We start from the raw sequence: 14554 nt of genomic DNA on the forward strand, positions 1-14554 counted from the left end.
TGCCCAGTTAGAAAGCTTCCTAAGTTTCAAGATGGCGGCAATGTTTGTGGAATGTGTTTGATGGCATGGGTTTCTAACGCGTCGGTTCGCAGCCATGGGATGAAACAACACAGCAAAACGTTTCTTCAGGTTTCCTTGAAATGAACAGAAAGGCATGTTTTGAAAAATGAAAATCACTACCAGTGCATGCTGTTTGATTACACACACGAGTGTTGAACTGCAAACAAGTTTGAGTCTGACAGATCAGTTGCTCTGATTGACAGGAGATTATCCAAGATAATGAAAACATGCATATCACGTTGAGTGACATTAGGCAGCCTTTTACTTGTAGTGTCAGCTTTCGTAGCGTAGTGCATTCATTGAAGTATGTACAACTACAGTAAACCCAGAAGCAGATTTACAGTTGCAAAAGAGGTATGCCAAAAATATATGTCATGTTATTTATTTGTTATGTTTCCATTCTGGGTCTGTCTGTATTGTTTTTATTCTCTTGAAATTTTTTATTGAATGATCAATATTGATGTTATTCTATTTCTAAAAGTGGGAGAATGGCATTAATTAATAATAATCAATTATCAATCTGTCTAATAATTGTCCTTTGAAAAATAACATTAATAAATTGGTAAATAATTGAAAGCTAAACCTACATACTTCAAAAAAAATAAATTAGCACATTACTGAAGCTGTAGGCTATTATGCTAGCAGATGCTTGTGAGATGTAAAATCATTTCTATTACAGGTGTCCAATGTAGTTTCATTTTCTTTGTAAATGTATCTTTTTATGAGACATGCATGTCTATTGCTTCATTTGTTGAAATTATCAAAAAAACATGATCAGCTGATAATGGTTGTGAAACTGTGTAATTATCAGTGATTATAATTTTTTAAAGATTTATGAGATTCTCATTAACACATGATACATCTTAAAACATGGTAATCATTGATATTTACACAGATTTCATAACCATTATCAGCTGATCATGTTCACAAATCCTCTTTAAGTTTGACATGTTTGAAGTGATAATTTCCAGCTTTTGCACACAAATACTGTTATTGTGAAATATTGACAATATGTGAGAGCAGTATCTCAAGTGTCCTGTCAAATAGTGTCTCAGTTCATATTTAAAAGGACCCCCTGCTAAAAACACTGAAAACATTTGGTGCCATGAAGCAACATGACTACGTAATGAGCTAATTGACAGAATTTTAACTAATGTCACGTTAACTATGGACAGTTTAAGCTAGTCAATATGGGTACCTGTATTTGACAAATATCAAGTAATATCACCATGATCACAAGATTGCTGTTATATTTACTTATAATCAGGGTTCTTTGGAGGCAGTATAAATTTGTAAAGCTTGTAAATAACACTGGATGTGTCTTAGAATGTCATGTTGTTTTTCTTAATCTACGTAATTGAATCAAGTCAGTTTCATTCTCAAAGTAAACAGTCTCTAACTAGTTTTTACCAATGGTAAATACAGCTGGGAGAATTAATCAAGCCGACCTGTGCAACAAATAAAAAAATGAAGCATTTGTTAGGACATAAATATCCAATCCCTCTACTGGAAACAGAAATATTAAATCCCTGATACAGTTGCACAGTCTTTGATGAGATCATATCACACAACGCACTGTGAAAGTATATCATTTTCCCTTACTTTCATATTCACCATGTGGAGGCGTATCAGACACCTGCTGTGTCCATGTCTGTTGTGATAGCATCACAGTTGATGGCAGATAATGTAACGTGAAATCTTTGTCATGTTTGTATTGGTGCTTTGATATGGATCTATATCTTGTATATCATGTACAACTGATGTACATTCATCATAGGCATAAAACAATACAATAAGGTCACGATACGATATGTATCATGATACATAGGTCACGATACAGCTATACCCATATAATTACGTCAAGTCAAGTGGAAACGTCTTGACTCTTTATATTACAGAGCAGGCTCTAAAGGAAAAGCTAGTTGCAGACACATGGTTGTAGCAGCTATTGATTCGACGTAATAAGCGCCCAGCTCTAATAAGGGCCCACGGCGGTATTTGCTAATATATTGGCTAGTGAACAATCCCATTTAGCACCCCTTACGATTGATCAATGTTCACAAGACTTATTTATTCGCGTAGAATATACACTCATGTGTCATATGCACCCTTAATTATGGGCAATCAAATTCTAGAAAAATATATCTATATGGTATTTGTATTAGTAAACAAGAAACACTAAGTTAAACTCGTTTTGCAATATTTGACTGACAAAAGCGCTGGGAAGGTGGGGGGCATTAATCAATTAGTAAGTAATATATTTCAACAAGTTTATCGTCTTGTATCGATACAGAAAAAAACATATTGTGAAAACGATGCACCGGTGTATGAATGTATCGTTTAACCCTTAATTCATTCTGGAGGGATGTCAGCATATATTGCAATATTGATGTATCGGTACATTTTATACCATTGCTGTATCGATACAGATTTATTAATATTGATACTGAATTAATAATTCACTGCCACCAAAGCTTGACATGTATTCAAAATACATAGATAAGATGGACAAAGAGAAGGCAGAATATTCAATTTGAAACATTTTCATGGCTCTTCCTATTTAGCATTAAATCGATTAATTGCAGGTGTACTGGTACTTAGAAATTTGTATTTGTATCTATACACATACCCTGGTACAGAATAATTTATTTTAGTATTAATCAATGTCTCAATATATATCATGATACTTAGTCGATATATCAATACTAAATATGTGGTAGAAACGGCACAGGCATGATTTAATTGCCTTGTACATGTTATAAAAAAATATTGGTTTGATTTCAAATCTTTTCAAGGTTGTACTAAACATCAGTTTTATCATACATTTAAGTGTCCTCACTAGGTCAGGCTAGTACAATGTTCAGATCAATTTCTGTCATGCTTTGAACATGTAAGTCAAGTAAGAATCTGTACTTAACAAAGAAAGTGTTTTCCCAAATATAATATTTTGTTATGGCAATTATTTATTTCACATGTTTCATGTAAATAATGACTTTATTGTAACATGATTAATGTTATTTATTTTCCATGAAAACAGGTGACTTTGTCATGTTAAGACTTACATAGTCCATCACATCCTTCTGTAAGTCAAAGAAAGATATCAACAGGAAGTTTATGTTTTTATCGTACCGTATTAACAGTTTATGATTTTCAACTTCAGTCAATAGAAATGAGTTGTTGGGATTAAGTTCTGCATGAAATGACAGAATCCACTTCTTTGACAGGGTAATACACAATGTGAGCACCTGCTAGACACGGCTGTTGTAAGCTGATATGTGAGTTACACTGTCACAAGTACACAGTAACGTATAGCTTCACACCTCCCACTGGGACACACCGGTAATCAAGTCAGGGTCTACTGACCCCAGATTACCTACAGTAGGATTAGGATGTCACCTCGGTGCTGGGAGTTGGTTATCTATGGAACAGTTTCACAATCCTAGAATGTCAGGAATATGTTAATACACAGATATGTACAGTATAAATGTAAATTCTATAAGAATGAAAGTTTCTACAATTTTCAAAATAATTTTCTTGTGGCTAAGGAATATATAGTCCCCCACATTCAATGACACCAACCAGTGTTAGAAATTGGGACTTGTCCCGTAGCCCTTGCCAAACTGTACTATAGTTAAGGTATCATAAGGTCTAGTAAGTAGAAATTTGTCCTTTTCACATGTTTTACTATAAGTTATCATTATAAGGACAAGTGGACCAAAACTGTAAGTTTCTACCTCTGCCGACCATGTCAAGAGAGATGATAATTTGATACAGATGTTACTCATTGTCAGCCATAGGTGACTGTGTACTTGGACACCTCAAATCACTCTGTAGAGTTACATGCCTTAGCACTACAAGGATCTCCTGAATGTAGGTTCAGATCCAAGATGTCCCTCTATTATTATCCTTGGCTTGTCAGCTACCATATCAATGCTTGTGATAAATGTGTAAGATTACCACTTGGAGTTTTCCTTAAGCTGACCTGCAATTCTCAATATCAAGCCTAAACAGCGTAAGCCCAACTTGTCGCTCAGTCCTCGTATCATGCCATCATCTGTACAAGTTCTGAATAAAATAGAAAACTCAGTCACCCTAATTCCTAAGTTTATTTAAACACTTCAACAAAATATAACAATTTGTCCAATATACCACCATGTCCACTACCTTGTTTCCACACATAAAGGGTTAACTAAGTTGCCGCCATTAGTGTATAAATTAGTTTCCAAAGTTCCAATGTTGCCAGCCCTCATCATACTTAACTGTCCCAAAACATGTCCGATAAACTACAAAATGTAAACATGGGGGGGGGGGGGGGGATTAGTGAGCCCTGCTTACTTTTTGTCTTGTTATTATTATTTTGTTATTAATTATTATTATTGTCATACTATATCAGGTGTGTACTTGATTTGTACTTGTTTGTGTTTCAGTGGTAACGTCTGTGAAAGCATCAGGTTAATGTTAATTTCTACTTTGTTCTATACCTAGTTATACACTTCAAGGCTTGTATTATGCATGCATTCATTATGCTTGTTACGTTACATCCTTGTATGCCATATTCACACCCTAGACCTGTTACTGCTCTCTTCTCTGATACAGCTGAATACACATGGCTACTCATTCACTCTGTGCCTTCAATCTGCCAGACGAAAATGTCATTCAAGCTGTAACTGACAATTTAGGGGCACCCCATTGCCCAGTCTTTTAAGGCTCTGCAAGCTGCTGTGCAGAGTTGCATCCCTTTACAGGGATTTACCTTGACCTACAAAACTAAGGGTCAAGTGGACCCCCAATTACTAATTTCAAGGGTCCTTACAGGAAATATGAGGTTCCTGTAAAGTTATGAAATCGTGGTGTTCTGTTCTGTACAATTTAATAATTACTTTAATTACAGAAGCTTTTTATTTCTTTGGCATTTGGTACGAAGATTTTATTGTGCTTCCCTCGGGACGCAATATATATTTTTTTCTGCATCCATTCTATACATTTCTGCATACTTGACATACATTTCTGCATGGTGTTAAACCCTGTCTTAAGGATGCCAGGATTCTATAGAAATCGGTTCCAGTCTCAGATTGTCCCAAACATGATAGTTGTGTATTCAGGACCGTGCCCTGTTTGTTGGTGTCACAAAAGTGGTAGACATTTATCATCTGCACCAGTTTGGATTTTCCTCCCTCAGTAGTATAATTAAGTTGACTAGTGGTGTTAGAGCTGAAATACTTCTCACAGCAGCAATAATCCAGTTTCATTAAACACAACACATGACCCACTCACTGACAAGTAAATACTGGAGCTGTCACTAGCAGAAGACTAAAGATTATCAAAATGTTTTTATCATCTACATTATTATAAATGTCTTATATATTTTAGTATGCCATCACGCCATTGATCAAATTGTGTCAGTTAGCTGTATCTGTTAGATTTAAACTTGTGATAGCCTCCATGTCAAATAAGGATCACTTTGGTATGTAACCAAGTGATTATCATTTTATTTGATAATGATTGAAAACCTATCAATATTCAACATTTTGTAGATCTACAGAAAAAACTTAATCTGAGTCAGTAGTCAATAGTGAAAAGATAATGAAAATGTCAGTTACATCGTGATAAATTGGTGCTCAGTAATCAGGGCTTTGTTTTGTGTCTATATGTAGTCTATACACTCAGTCTAGACCGGCATTGCTTGTACTTATGAATATGTAGTAACATTGATATGAGATAATCAACAGTTGACCGTATGACGTGGCTGTGGTATATGCTATATGTGTATCTGTAGCATAACTTATTAAATAAAATAATGTGATGTAAGGTATGCGATAGGAACCCTAACTCATTGATCAACATTAATAGACAGCAGGTGCTATTTGTAACAATATGAAAAGTATGAAGTTTTTATGAAGTTAAAAGATTAGTATTGTCTATGTTCGTATTGTCTAAGTTTTCCTCTGTTTTCTAAATGTTTCATTGAATTAGAGTTTAAAAAAAGACCAGTTTATATTTTGCACGAGCCTCTCTTCAAATTAGACCTAAATACAGTGTGATTGAAATTGGCATTGTGTTAAACATAATGTTAAACGTCTTTTTTAGGAAATTAATCTCATATGATTTTGAAACATTATTAATTTTGCCTGCTGCATGTCCCTGTACACCAGCATCTATACAGAAATGAAATTGTTCATGCATTATTTATAAAAGTGATGCAAAGACCGATTTTAGATCTTGTTTTAATATTTTTCGAGACTAATATACATGCATTATAAAGAAAGTCAAACAAGTATTGTATGTTTGACACTTAACTAAAAAAGTCAAAACCAAGCTTGCTTAAAATAAATAACATTATTATGAGTATTGTTTTCTTTTTCTTTACAGTAGTCACATGTAGACCCTACAGTAGACCCATGCACACCCTACAGTAGACCCATGTACACCCTACAGTAGACACATGCAGACCCTACAGTAGACCCATGCACACCCTACAGTAGACCCATGTACACCCTACAGTAGACACATGCAGACCCTACAGTAGACCCATGCAGACCCTACAGTAGACCCATGTAGACCCATGCAGACCCTACAGTAGACACATGCAGACCCTACAGTAGACCCATGCAGCCCCTACAGTAGACACATGCAGACCCTACAGTAGACCCATGCAGACCCTACAGTAGACACATGTAGACCCTACAGTATACACATGCAGACCCTACAGTAGACCCATGCAGACCCTACAGTAGACACATGTAGACCCTACAGTATACACATGCAGACCCTACAGTAGACCCATGTAGACCCTACAGTAGACACATGCAGACCCTACAGTAGACCCATGTAGACCCTACAGTAGACACATGCAGACCCTACAGTAGACCCTTGCAGACCCTACAGTAGACACATGTAGACCCTACAGTAGACACATGCAGACCCTACAGTAGACCCATGCAGACAATACAGTAGACCCATGCACTACCTACAGTAGACCCATGCAGACAATACAGTAGACCCATGCAGACCCTACATTAGACCCATGCAGACCCTACAGTAGACCCATGCAGACAATACAGTAGACCCATGCACACCCTACAGTAGACCCATGCAGACAATACAGTAGACCCATGCAGACAATACAGTAGACCCATGCAGACCCTACAGTAGACCCATGCACACCCTACAGTAGACCCATGCACACCCTACAGTAGACACATGCAGACAATACAGTAGACCCATGCAGACAATAAAGTAGACCCATGCAGACCCTACAGTAGACCCATGCAGACAATACAGTAGACCCATGCAGACCCATGTAGACCCTACAGTAGACCAATGCAGACCCTACAGTAGGCCCATGCAGACAATACAGTAGACCCATGCAGACCCTACTGTAGACCCATGTAGACCCTACAGCAGATCCTTGAGAAGACACATGTAGATCCTGGTGTAAATGTAGTTTCAATCAACAGTGTCAAATTTTAAATATGCCGTAAAAGTATCAGTATTTCTATCCCTATCACTGTTTTTACATTGTATAGATATATCAAAAGCAGACTGAATCATTGATTATGTTTTGTATTCTTGAAAGGCTGCTGTTTCAGAACTCTTGTCATCAACAACTGTCTCTCTGTCTTCATCATACACCTGATCCTCTGTTAACCCTCTCCCTGCTCACTGTGCAGTACTAACTGTGTATAACATGCATGTGTTACAGATCCAGGTAATATCCTCTGTTAACCCTCTCCCTGCTCACTGTGCAGTACTAACTGTGTATAACATGCATGTGTTACAGATACAGGAGATATCCTCTGTTAACCCTCTCCCTGCTCACTGTGCAGTACTATGTATAGTGAGTGAGTGAGTATGGTTTTACGCCGCTTTTAGCAATATTCCAGCAATATCACAGCGGAGTACTATGTATTACATGCATGTGTTATAGACCCAGGAGATATCCTCTGTTAACCCTCTCCCTGCTCACTGTGCAGTACTAAATGTGTATAACATGCATGTGTTACAGATCCAGGTAATATCCTCTGTTAACCCTCTCCCTGCTCACTGTACAGTACTAAATGTGTATAACATGCATGTGTTACAGAACCAGGTAATATCCTCTGTTAACCCTCTCCCTGCTCACTGTACAGTACTAAATGTGTATAACATGCATGTGTTACAGATCCAGGTAATATCCTCTGTTAACCCTCTCCCTGCTCACTGTGCAGTACTAACTGTGTATAACATGCATGTGTTACAGACCCAGGTAATATCCTCTACTCTGTCACTCCAAGTACTCCCTACTAGCACATCTTTCACCAGAGAACCCCGTCTCCAGGTGAGTCACACACCTGTCTTAATTACCTCACTCACCTGCACTTAGACTGGGAGAAGTCTTTCTTTCAAATTACTGTAATATAAATCCAAGATTTCGTAATTATGCAGGGATCATGGTAGAATTAACCTGTTCTATTCTCCTTAGGATTAAGTCTAGATTAGTGGATTTGTAGACTGTTGATTTTGATGCAGTGATAATTTCTAAAGATGAGAAATAGGAATGGTGAGAATATTTCAACAGTGGAGTATGTAGTGATTGATATTAGACTCAGACATGTAGCTATAACAGGAAAATAACATCCTCTGTCAATAGTTATTGTAGCAATACTTTCCTGATCATATTTAATTTGAGGTAGTCATTTCCTTGAATGTCACAGTGGTCACTATTACAGTGCTTTAGGATGATGTATAAGTGATGTGTTTCTGGGAGGGGCTGGTGCAGTAATCTGATGTTGTGCTTGTTTCAGCACATCGCTGGTCCAGTGGGTCACACCGACCCCACCACAGTTGTGTTTCGCCAGACCCACTCCAACGACATCGCGATGAGACGCTACAACCAGACAGCTGACTTCACCCTCAATAACTTTGCAGGTGAGACATACTGTCAGCTCCATAAGGAATTGAGAGATTGGTCTGGAATTCTGTCTTGTCAGCTGTTTCAAATATAAACAATAAAAGATGCTGAACAAGATTTTTGTTTCTTTTTAAAGAAGATGTTAAACAATGTATTTTTGGTGGAGTGGTTGTTGTATAGAGAATATTTTCCTGCCAAAAGAAGCTTTGATTTTTTTACTCATCTGGGGAGTGGTGATGCTTAAATGGATAAAGTTTTTGCAGGCTGTTGTCCCAAGAAAACATTTATCTCCACCACCAGTACTCCCTGTTTTTTAACTTTGCATCTGGGCCAAATATCATGTATAGAGGTAATCTAACTAGAATAACTTCGAGGATTGGATATAGAAATGTTATTGGCATTTGGGATTGAAATGTGTCATTAGGACGTGAAATATATTATTTTTAGGTTCTCATCCATTTTGTTTTTTGGTGTGAGGCGGGAAGTATTTTCTTTTAACATTTTATTTTTAAACAAACTGCTCAACCTGTTCTCTTAACATATGTGTAAGTTTACTGTCAACAGATGTGATTCACATGAAACATAAATGTTTGTGTATTTCATCAAGTAACCATGGTAATGAAAGAAGGCAACACACAAGAGATTCTAATTGTCTGTTGGTATTGGGGGATAAATGAGTGAGTGAGTGAGTTAGTTTAGTTTAACAGTATTTCGGTTGTACAAGGTGTGTCAGCTTGATCTTAGAGGAGTCATATAGATCTACAGCTTGACCGTTTCCCTAAACATGGGTATGGAGCTGATAAGCCTTAAAATATAAATAGGATGAATCTAGCAGTGACGTAGGTGGAGACTAAAATAGTTAATTAGATAATATGTCATCATGCACTGTTATGGAACACAGCTGTCAGTGATGTCTTCTGTGTACATGATGAATGGGAATTCTTCTGATACAAGAGTTATCTTCTCTTTTTTATCCTTTATTGTTATGAACTTTGACCTGTTATATGTTTTGAACAAGTTTATAAGGCAGACTTGTTTATTTTCTCCCTGTGAAAATGTAAAATGTGTTCCAGAAAATCAGAGAAATGATGCTAATTCATTAGCAAAGATGAAACGTAAGTATGTTTGAGTGACACATGCATCTTCACTTGTGTGGTTCCTGACTATTAAACATGTTAAACACACAAATTCCAAAACATTTATGACAGTTATTACTCCAATGATCAGCTTCAGGTAGACGTGTCAAGACTCAACAATGTTTGATAGGATTTGTAGCAGCTTCAAGAACGACCTTGACATTGCATTTCTGAACAAATGATGGCCGAGCTAACAGTGAAACAGGCAGAGTGTGTCTGCAAAGTGTTTGACATTAAGGGAGCCCTGGGGTCCTTGAGGTTATCTGAAGCATGTGAACCTAGGGATCCCCTCAGTATTGCACTATTAACATTAGGGTTATGACCAGGACCCTTTGACTTTCATACTTGTTTCAAACACTGTCTGTACATGAAGCTGCATCACCAAGGTCAGATTCAACTTCTGTTGTCTATTGCTGCTTATTGAGTATTATGTATGCAATAATATTTTCAGTCAAAATACTGGCTGCTTATAGCTACAGTGTTTGCTAATAATGAACAATTCACTCACTCACCCTGCTGGCGTGGTCCCTGGCTGGTGAATATTCCTCTCATTGGGTGAATCCTGGACCATGCAGCATGTGTACCAACTGACTTCACAAATCAGGGTAGCAGCATGAGTCTAGTAAACCCTCAAATGTGAGGTGTTAGCTGATGGCTTGATATGGTGATACTAGCTAATGGCCATTGCTTTTGATGATAAAACTGACATGCGGTGCATGGTCATCAGATTCTGCTTTAGTCATATACCGGCCTATAGAAGTGGATTTTCAAAACTTTTCGATTATATACACCAATACCATGACTACTTAACATTAAACATTAGCTTATATATATTTTTTTCCTGTTCTTATTGCATTTATATTCTCTTTTGTCCAATATTCACTTTTCTTATACTAATATTTGACATATGTAATAACATCAATAGAAATGTATGCCAGCTGCCAAATATAGGGAGGTGGTCAGCACCTGTCTGTGTTCGTGTCATGTTTCAGACTCCGTAAATAAATACCCAGAACTATTGTATGTGTGACTACATGTGACAGCATAAGTAATGAGTGTATGGAGGATTGGCTACCACCATGTAGACAGTATTCCCTCCTTCCCTTAGCTCCCTTTAACAGTAAACCTGGTACCGGTAGGTTGCCCCGGTTTGCTGCATATTGTCATTGTGTGTTTTGGTTATTTGTCTGAATCTCAAACTTATCGTGAAATTTACTGAGTATATTTGTACACGTGTAACTGTTTGAGTGCACCCACATGTATGTGTTCTGTCCAGGTTGAGCATGTCAAACGACCTAACACACCCAAACCTACCCCTAATACACCCGAACATATGCCTAACACACCCAAACCTACCCCTACTACACCCAAACCTGCCCTTAATACACCCAAACACACCTCTAACACACCCTAACACACCCAAAAATACCCCTAACACACCCAAACATACCCATAATACACCAAACCTGCCCTAAATAAACCCAAACATACCCCTGACGCACCCAAACATACCCCTAACACGCCCAAACCTACCCCTAATACACCCAAACATACCCCTAATACACCTTAACATACACCTAACACACTCAAACCTACCCCTAATACAACAAAACATACCCCTAACAGACCCAAACACATCCTTAACACACCCAAACCTTTCCTAAATACATCAAACCTACCCATAATACATCAAACCTATCCGTAATACACCCATACCTGCCCTTTGTACACCCAAACATTTCCCTAACACACCCAAACATACCCCTAACACACCCAAACCTTTCCTTAACTCTTTCAACACCAGTCAACCAGAAGCGTTTACTGCTGTGACACTTGAGTTCTGAGAGGCTCTTGTATGATAGATGACGCCAACATTCATCAAAGAAAATATCTGCTTGTAAAACATCTTTGCTACTATCTGTTACACACCATTTGAAAGGTCTAATCCTATTGTTTATACATATGAAAGTTATGTTTATAACATTACTTTAATAATGCATTTACAACTTTTTTTGTAAATATAAACATGTAAGCTAACACATTCTTAAGGTCCAGATTAAGGACCGAGGAAGCGAAAATTTGACGATTTTGGCACATATAAGATCCACTTACCTATTTCATTGTTTGCGTAATTGGAACATTATTTTAAAAAGAATTATTAATAGTATCTGTCATCACCCATTTCCCGATAACAGCGGCTGTCCGCTCAGTAACATGAAGACATACCTCCATTTTCGAGGCTTTGTACGAATAACACGTTCGTCTAAGACTGACATATGACACATCACTAGAAAGCTTGTGTTTTGTCATCTACATGGGTAAACATCGCCTGGAGTCTTTGCATAGCTATAACGTGCGATTTTATTGGATAAAAATTGGTTTCTAATGACGCTTTCTTGACAAAATCTGCTTCAAGATTCATGATTGGTCAAATTTGAGCACGTGACCTAAGGCAGCCAATCAAATTACACTTATGGTACTGTCCTCGTATATGATGAATTTCATATTTTGACGAAAGATTTTTGTTAAATCGTGTTATTTTGAACATTTTAAGCAGGAAATCAAGACCTATATTATAAATATGGAGCTATATCTCCCTACATGTCATGTTTATCATGCTTGTGAGGAAAACAATGCATGTTTATGTGAGGCCAAACAATTTCTTTCTTTTTGCTTTACGGATCTTGATAGAGAAAAATATGGTCAGTAGATGCCATGTACAGAATTTTTTAATCATATTAAAGATTGATTTGGATCAGTAGGTGAAAAAAATATAATGATCATTTTTTGTGGGAATTTTTTTTTTGGTCAAAGCAATTTTTACCCTTGTCATTCTGATTATTTTTTCATCTTGATTTACAATTTTTAAGTTTCGCGGATGTGTAAACCAAGCAAAATACTGTAAGGCCTGCAGCTGCCCACAATTCCAAGTGCATATTCTATTCTCATGTGAAATCTCTGGTAATCTCATAATCTGGACTTCCACACAACGTCCAACATAGGTTCTATAAATATTTCACTTCCCTTGTTTCAATTATGCTGAAGAAAGTGTTATTCTGAGCACTTACTGTAACACTGATGAATGGTACCATGATTAAAGACAGGTTTACTTTAGTTGTGATAGTGCTATAGACACTTATTTCTTCTATAATAAAGGAAATCCGAATCAGTTTGCAACAAGATGATAGTGCTTCATCCTCAAACTATCTGTATTACATCTCCATTCTGAAATAATACATACCTTGGATCCATTCATTCGATCTGCATTCGAAGGACATGCTGCTACATATAGCCTTCCATTCAGATCCGGATCCTGAGTGAGAGAAAATCCTCGTATCTTAGTGAGATGGGGATGGTCACATGACTTCCATCTTCCCCAGGCAAGAGAGTTAACTGACTTTAAAAGTCCAGATTCCACCCTTGCCGAACTTGACTGGTATTATGGAGTTACATTTTGGCTGGACTAACGGGTCTATGCATAGTCCAATCAAAATCGTGCAACGAAATCGAAATCCGGTTCGTAAACTGTCTTGCAGATTTCGGTCGATTGCAGGATTTGCAAAGCATGTGCACCGCCAACTCATTGTCAACAGATATTTTCCAAACCTTTTCATGTATTTAATCAAGGTGCTCGCGTGATTTGATGCACTTCGCGATGTAAGACCCGTTTTATCACAATGTAGATAGATCTTGATGATCGATCAGATCGTCTTGACTGGGTGCCGCCATTTTGTTTGAAACAAATGCAAGTGATGGAATCGGATTGGTCCAAAGGAGAGGCTTAGAAGGGACATAACTCATAATAACCACTGGTGGCGCTACGATCGAGCACAGGAATTCCAGTCTAGTTTGGCAAGGGTGGAAACTGGACTTTTATAGTCAAGTTAACTCTCTTGCCTCGGGAAGATGCATGACTTCTGAAAGTGAATCCATGTTGGTGAATGGGTCCAGGTGTTGATCCAAATAAAATGGAGATACATGTATTATATACTGGGTAATTGAGGATGGTACAGCCTTTTTTTATCCAAGAACCTTGGTAACCTTGGCTTTGACATGTCAGGCCACTGACTGCTGATTGATTGAATTCTTTGCTGAAATCTTTTTGCTACCAATTACTGTAAAACTGATTACAACCATTACAGGATTACTTTAATAAAATGACATCGGCACTCAATTCTTGTCAAAGGAATTCTTAAACAAACTGCCATAAGATGGGAATGCCTTGTACACACTAAGGGAATGGTCATTTATTATTGGGGAGAAAAGAATTGGCCTCAGAACTGTATCATATTTGGCTGATCCCCCCCACCCTTTATGTAATATATTTTTGTAATATATCCCCCCTGCAAATACATGTAATATTTTATCATTTTTGGGTGCCCCCACCCCACCTCTTTCGCTGTCATTTTTTAGCCCCACTCAACCCTCTCCCCCCCCCCCCCCAACCCCTCCACCCACACACCCATAC

At 37.6% G+C, this 14554-nt stretch overlaps 1 protein-coding gene across 7 annotated transcripts in view; it reads left to right on the forward strand.

The window, feature by feature from the left end:
* The first annotated feature begins 19 nt into the window (after positions 1 to 19).
* The window catches only part of LOC124147073 (leucine-rich repeat-containing protein 49-like), a 69892-nt gene continuing 55357 nt past the window's right edge, over positions 20 to 14554 (forward strand). The window contains exons 1-5 of one of the 7 annotated variants that reach the window (XM_048402936.1): positions 27 to 414; positions 4488 to 4511; positions 8300 to 8377; positions 8844 to 8967; positions 10024 to 10065. In XM_048402936.1, the coding sequence (XP_048258893.1) occupies positions 8919 to 8967; positions 10024 to 10065 (91 nt within the window). In that variant the 5' untranslated portion in view covers positions 27 to 414; positions 4488 to 4511; positions 8300 to 8377; positions 8844 to 8918. Of the gene's footprint in view, positions 415 to 4487; positions 4512 to 8299; positions 8378 to 8843; positions 8968 to 10023; positions 10066 to 14554 lie in introns of all 7 variants that reach the window. The other 6 variants (XM_048402919.1, XM_048402923.1, XM_048402940.1 and 3 more) reach the window with 6 other exon arrangements.

Source organism: Haliotis rufescens, unplaced genomic scaffold (assembly GCF_023055435.1).
Source record: "Haliotis rufescens isolate VD_foot unplaced genomic scaffold, xgHalRufe1.0.p SCAF_1, whole genome shotgun sequence".
Classification (NCBI taxonomy): domain Eukaryota; kingdom Metazoa; phylum Mollusca; class Gastropoda; order Lepetellida; family Haliotidae; genus Haliotis; species Haliotis rufescens.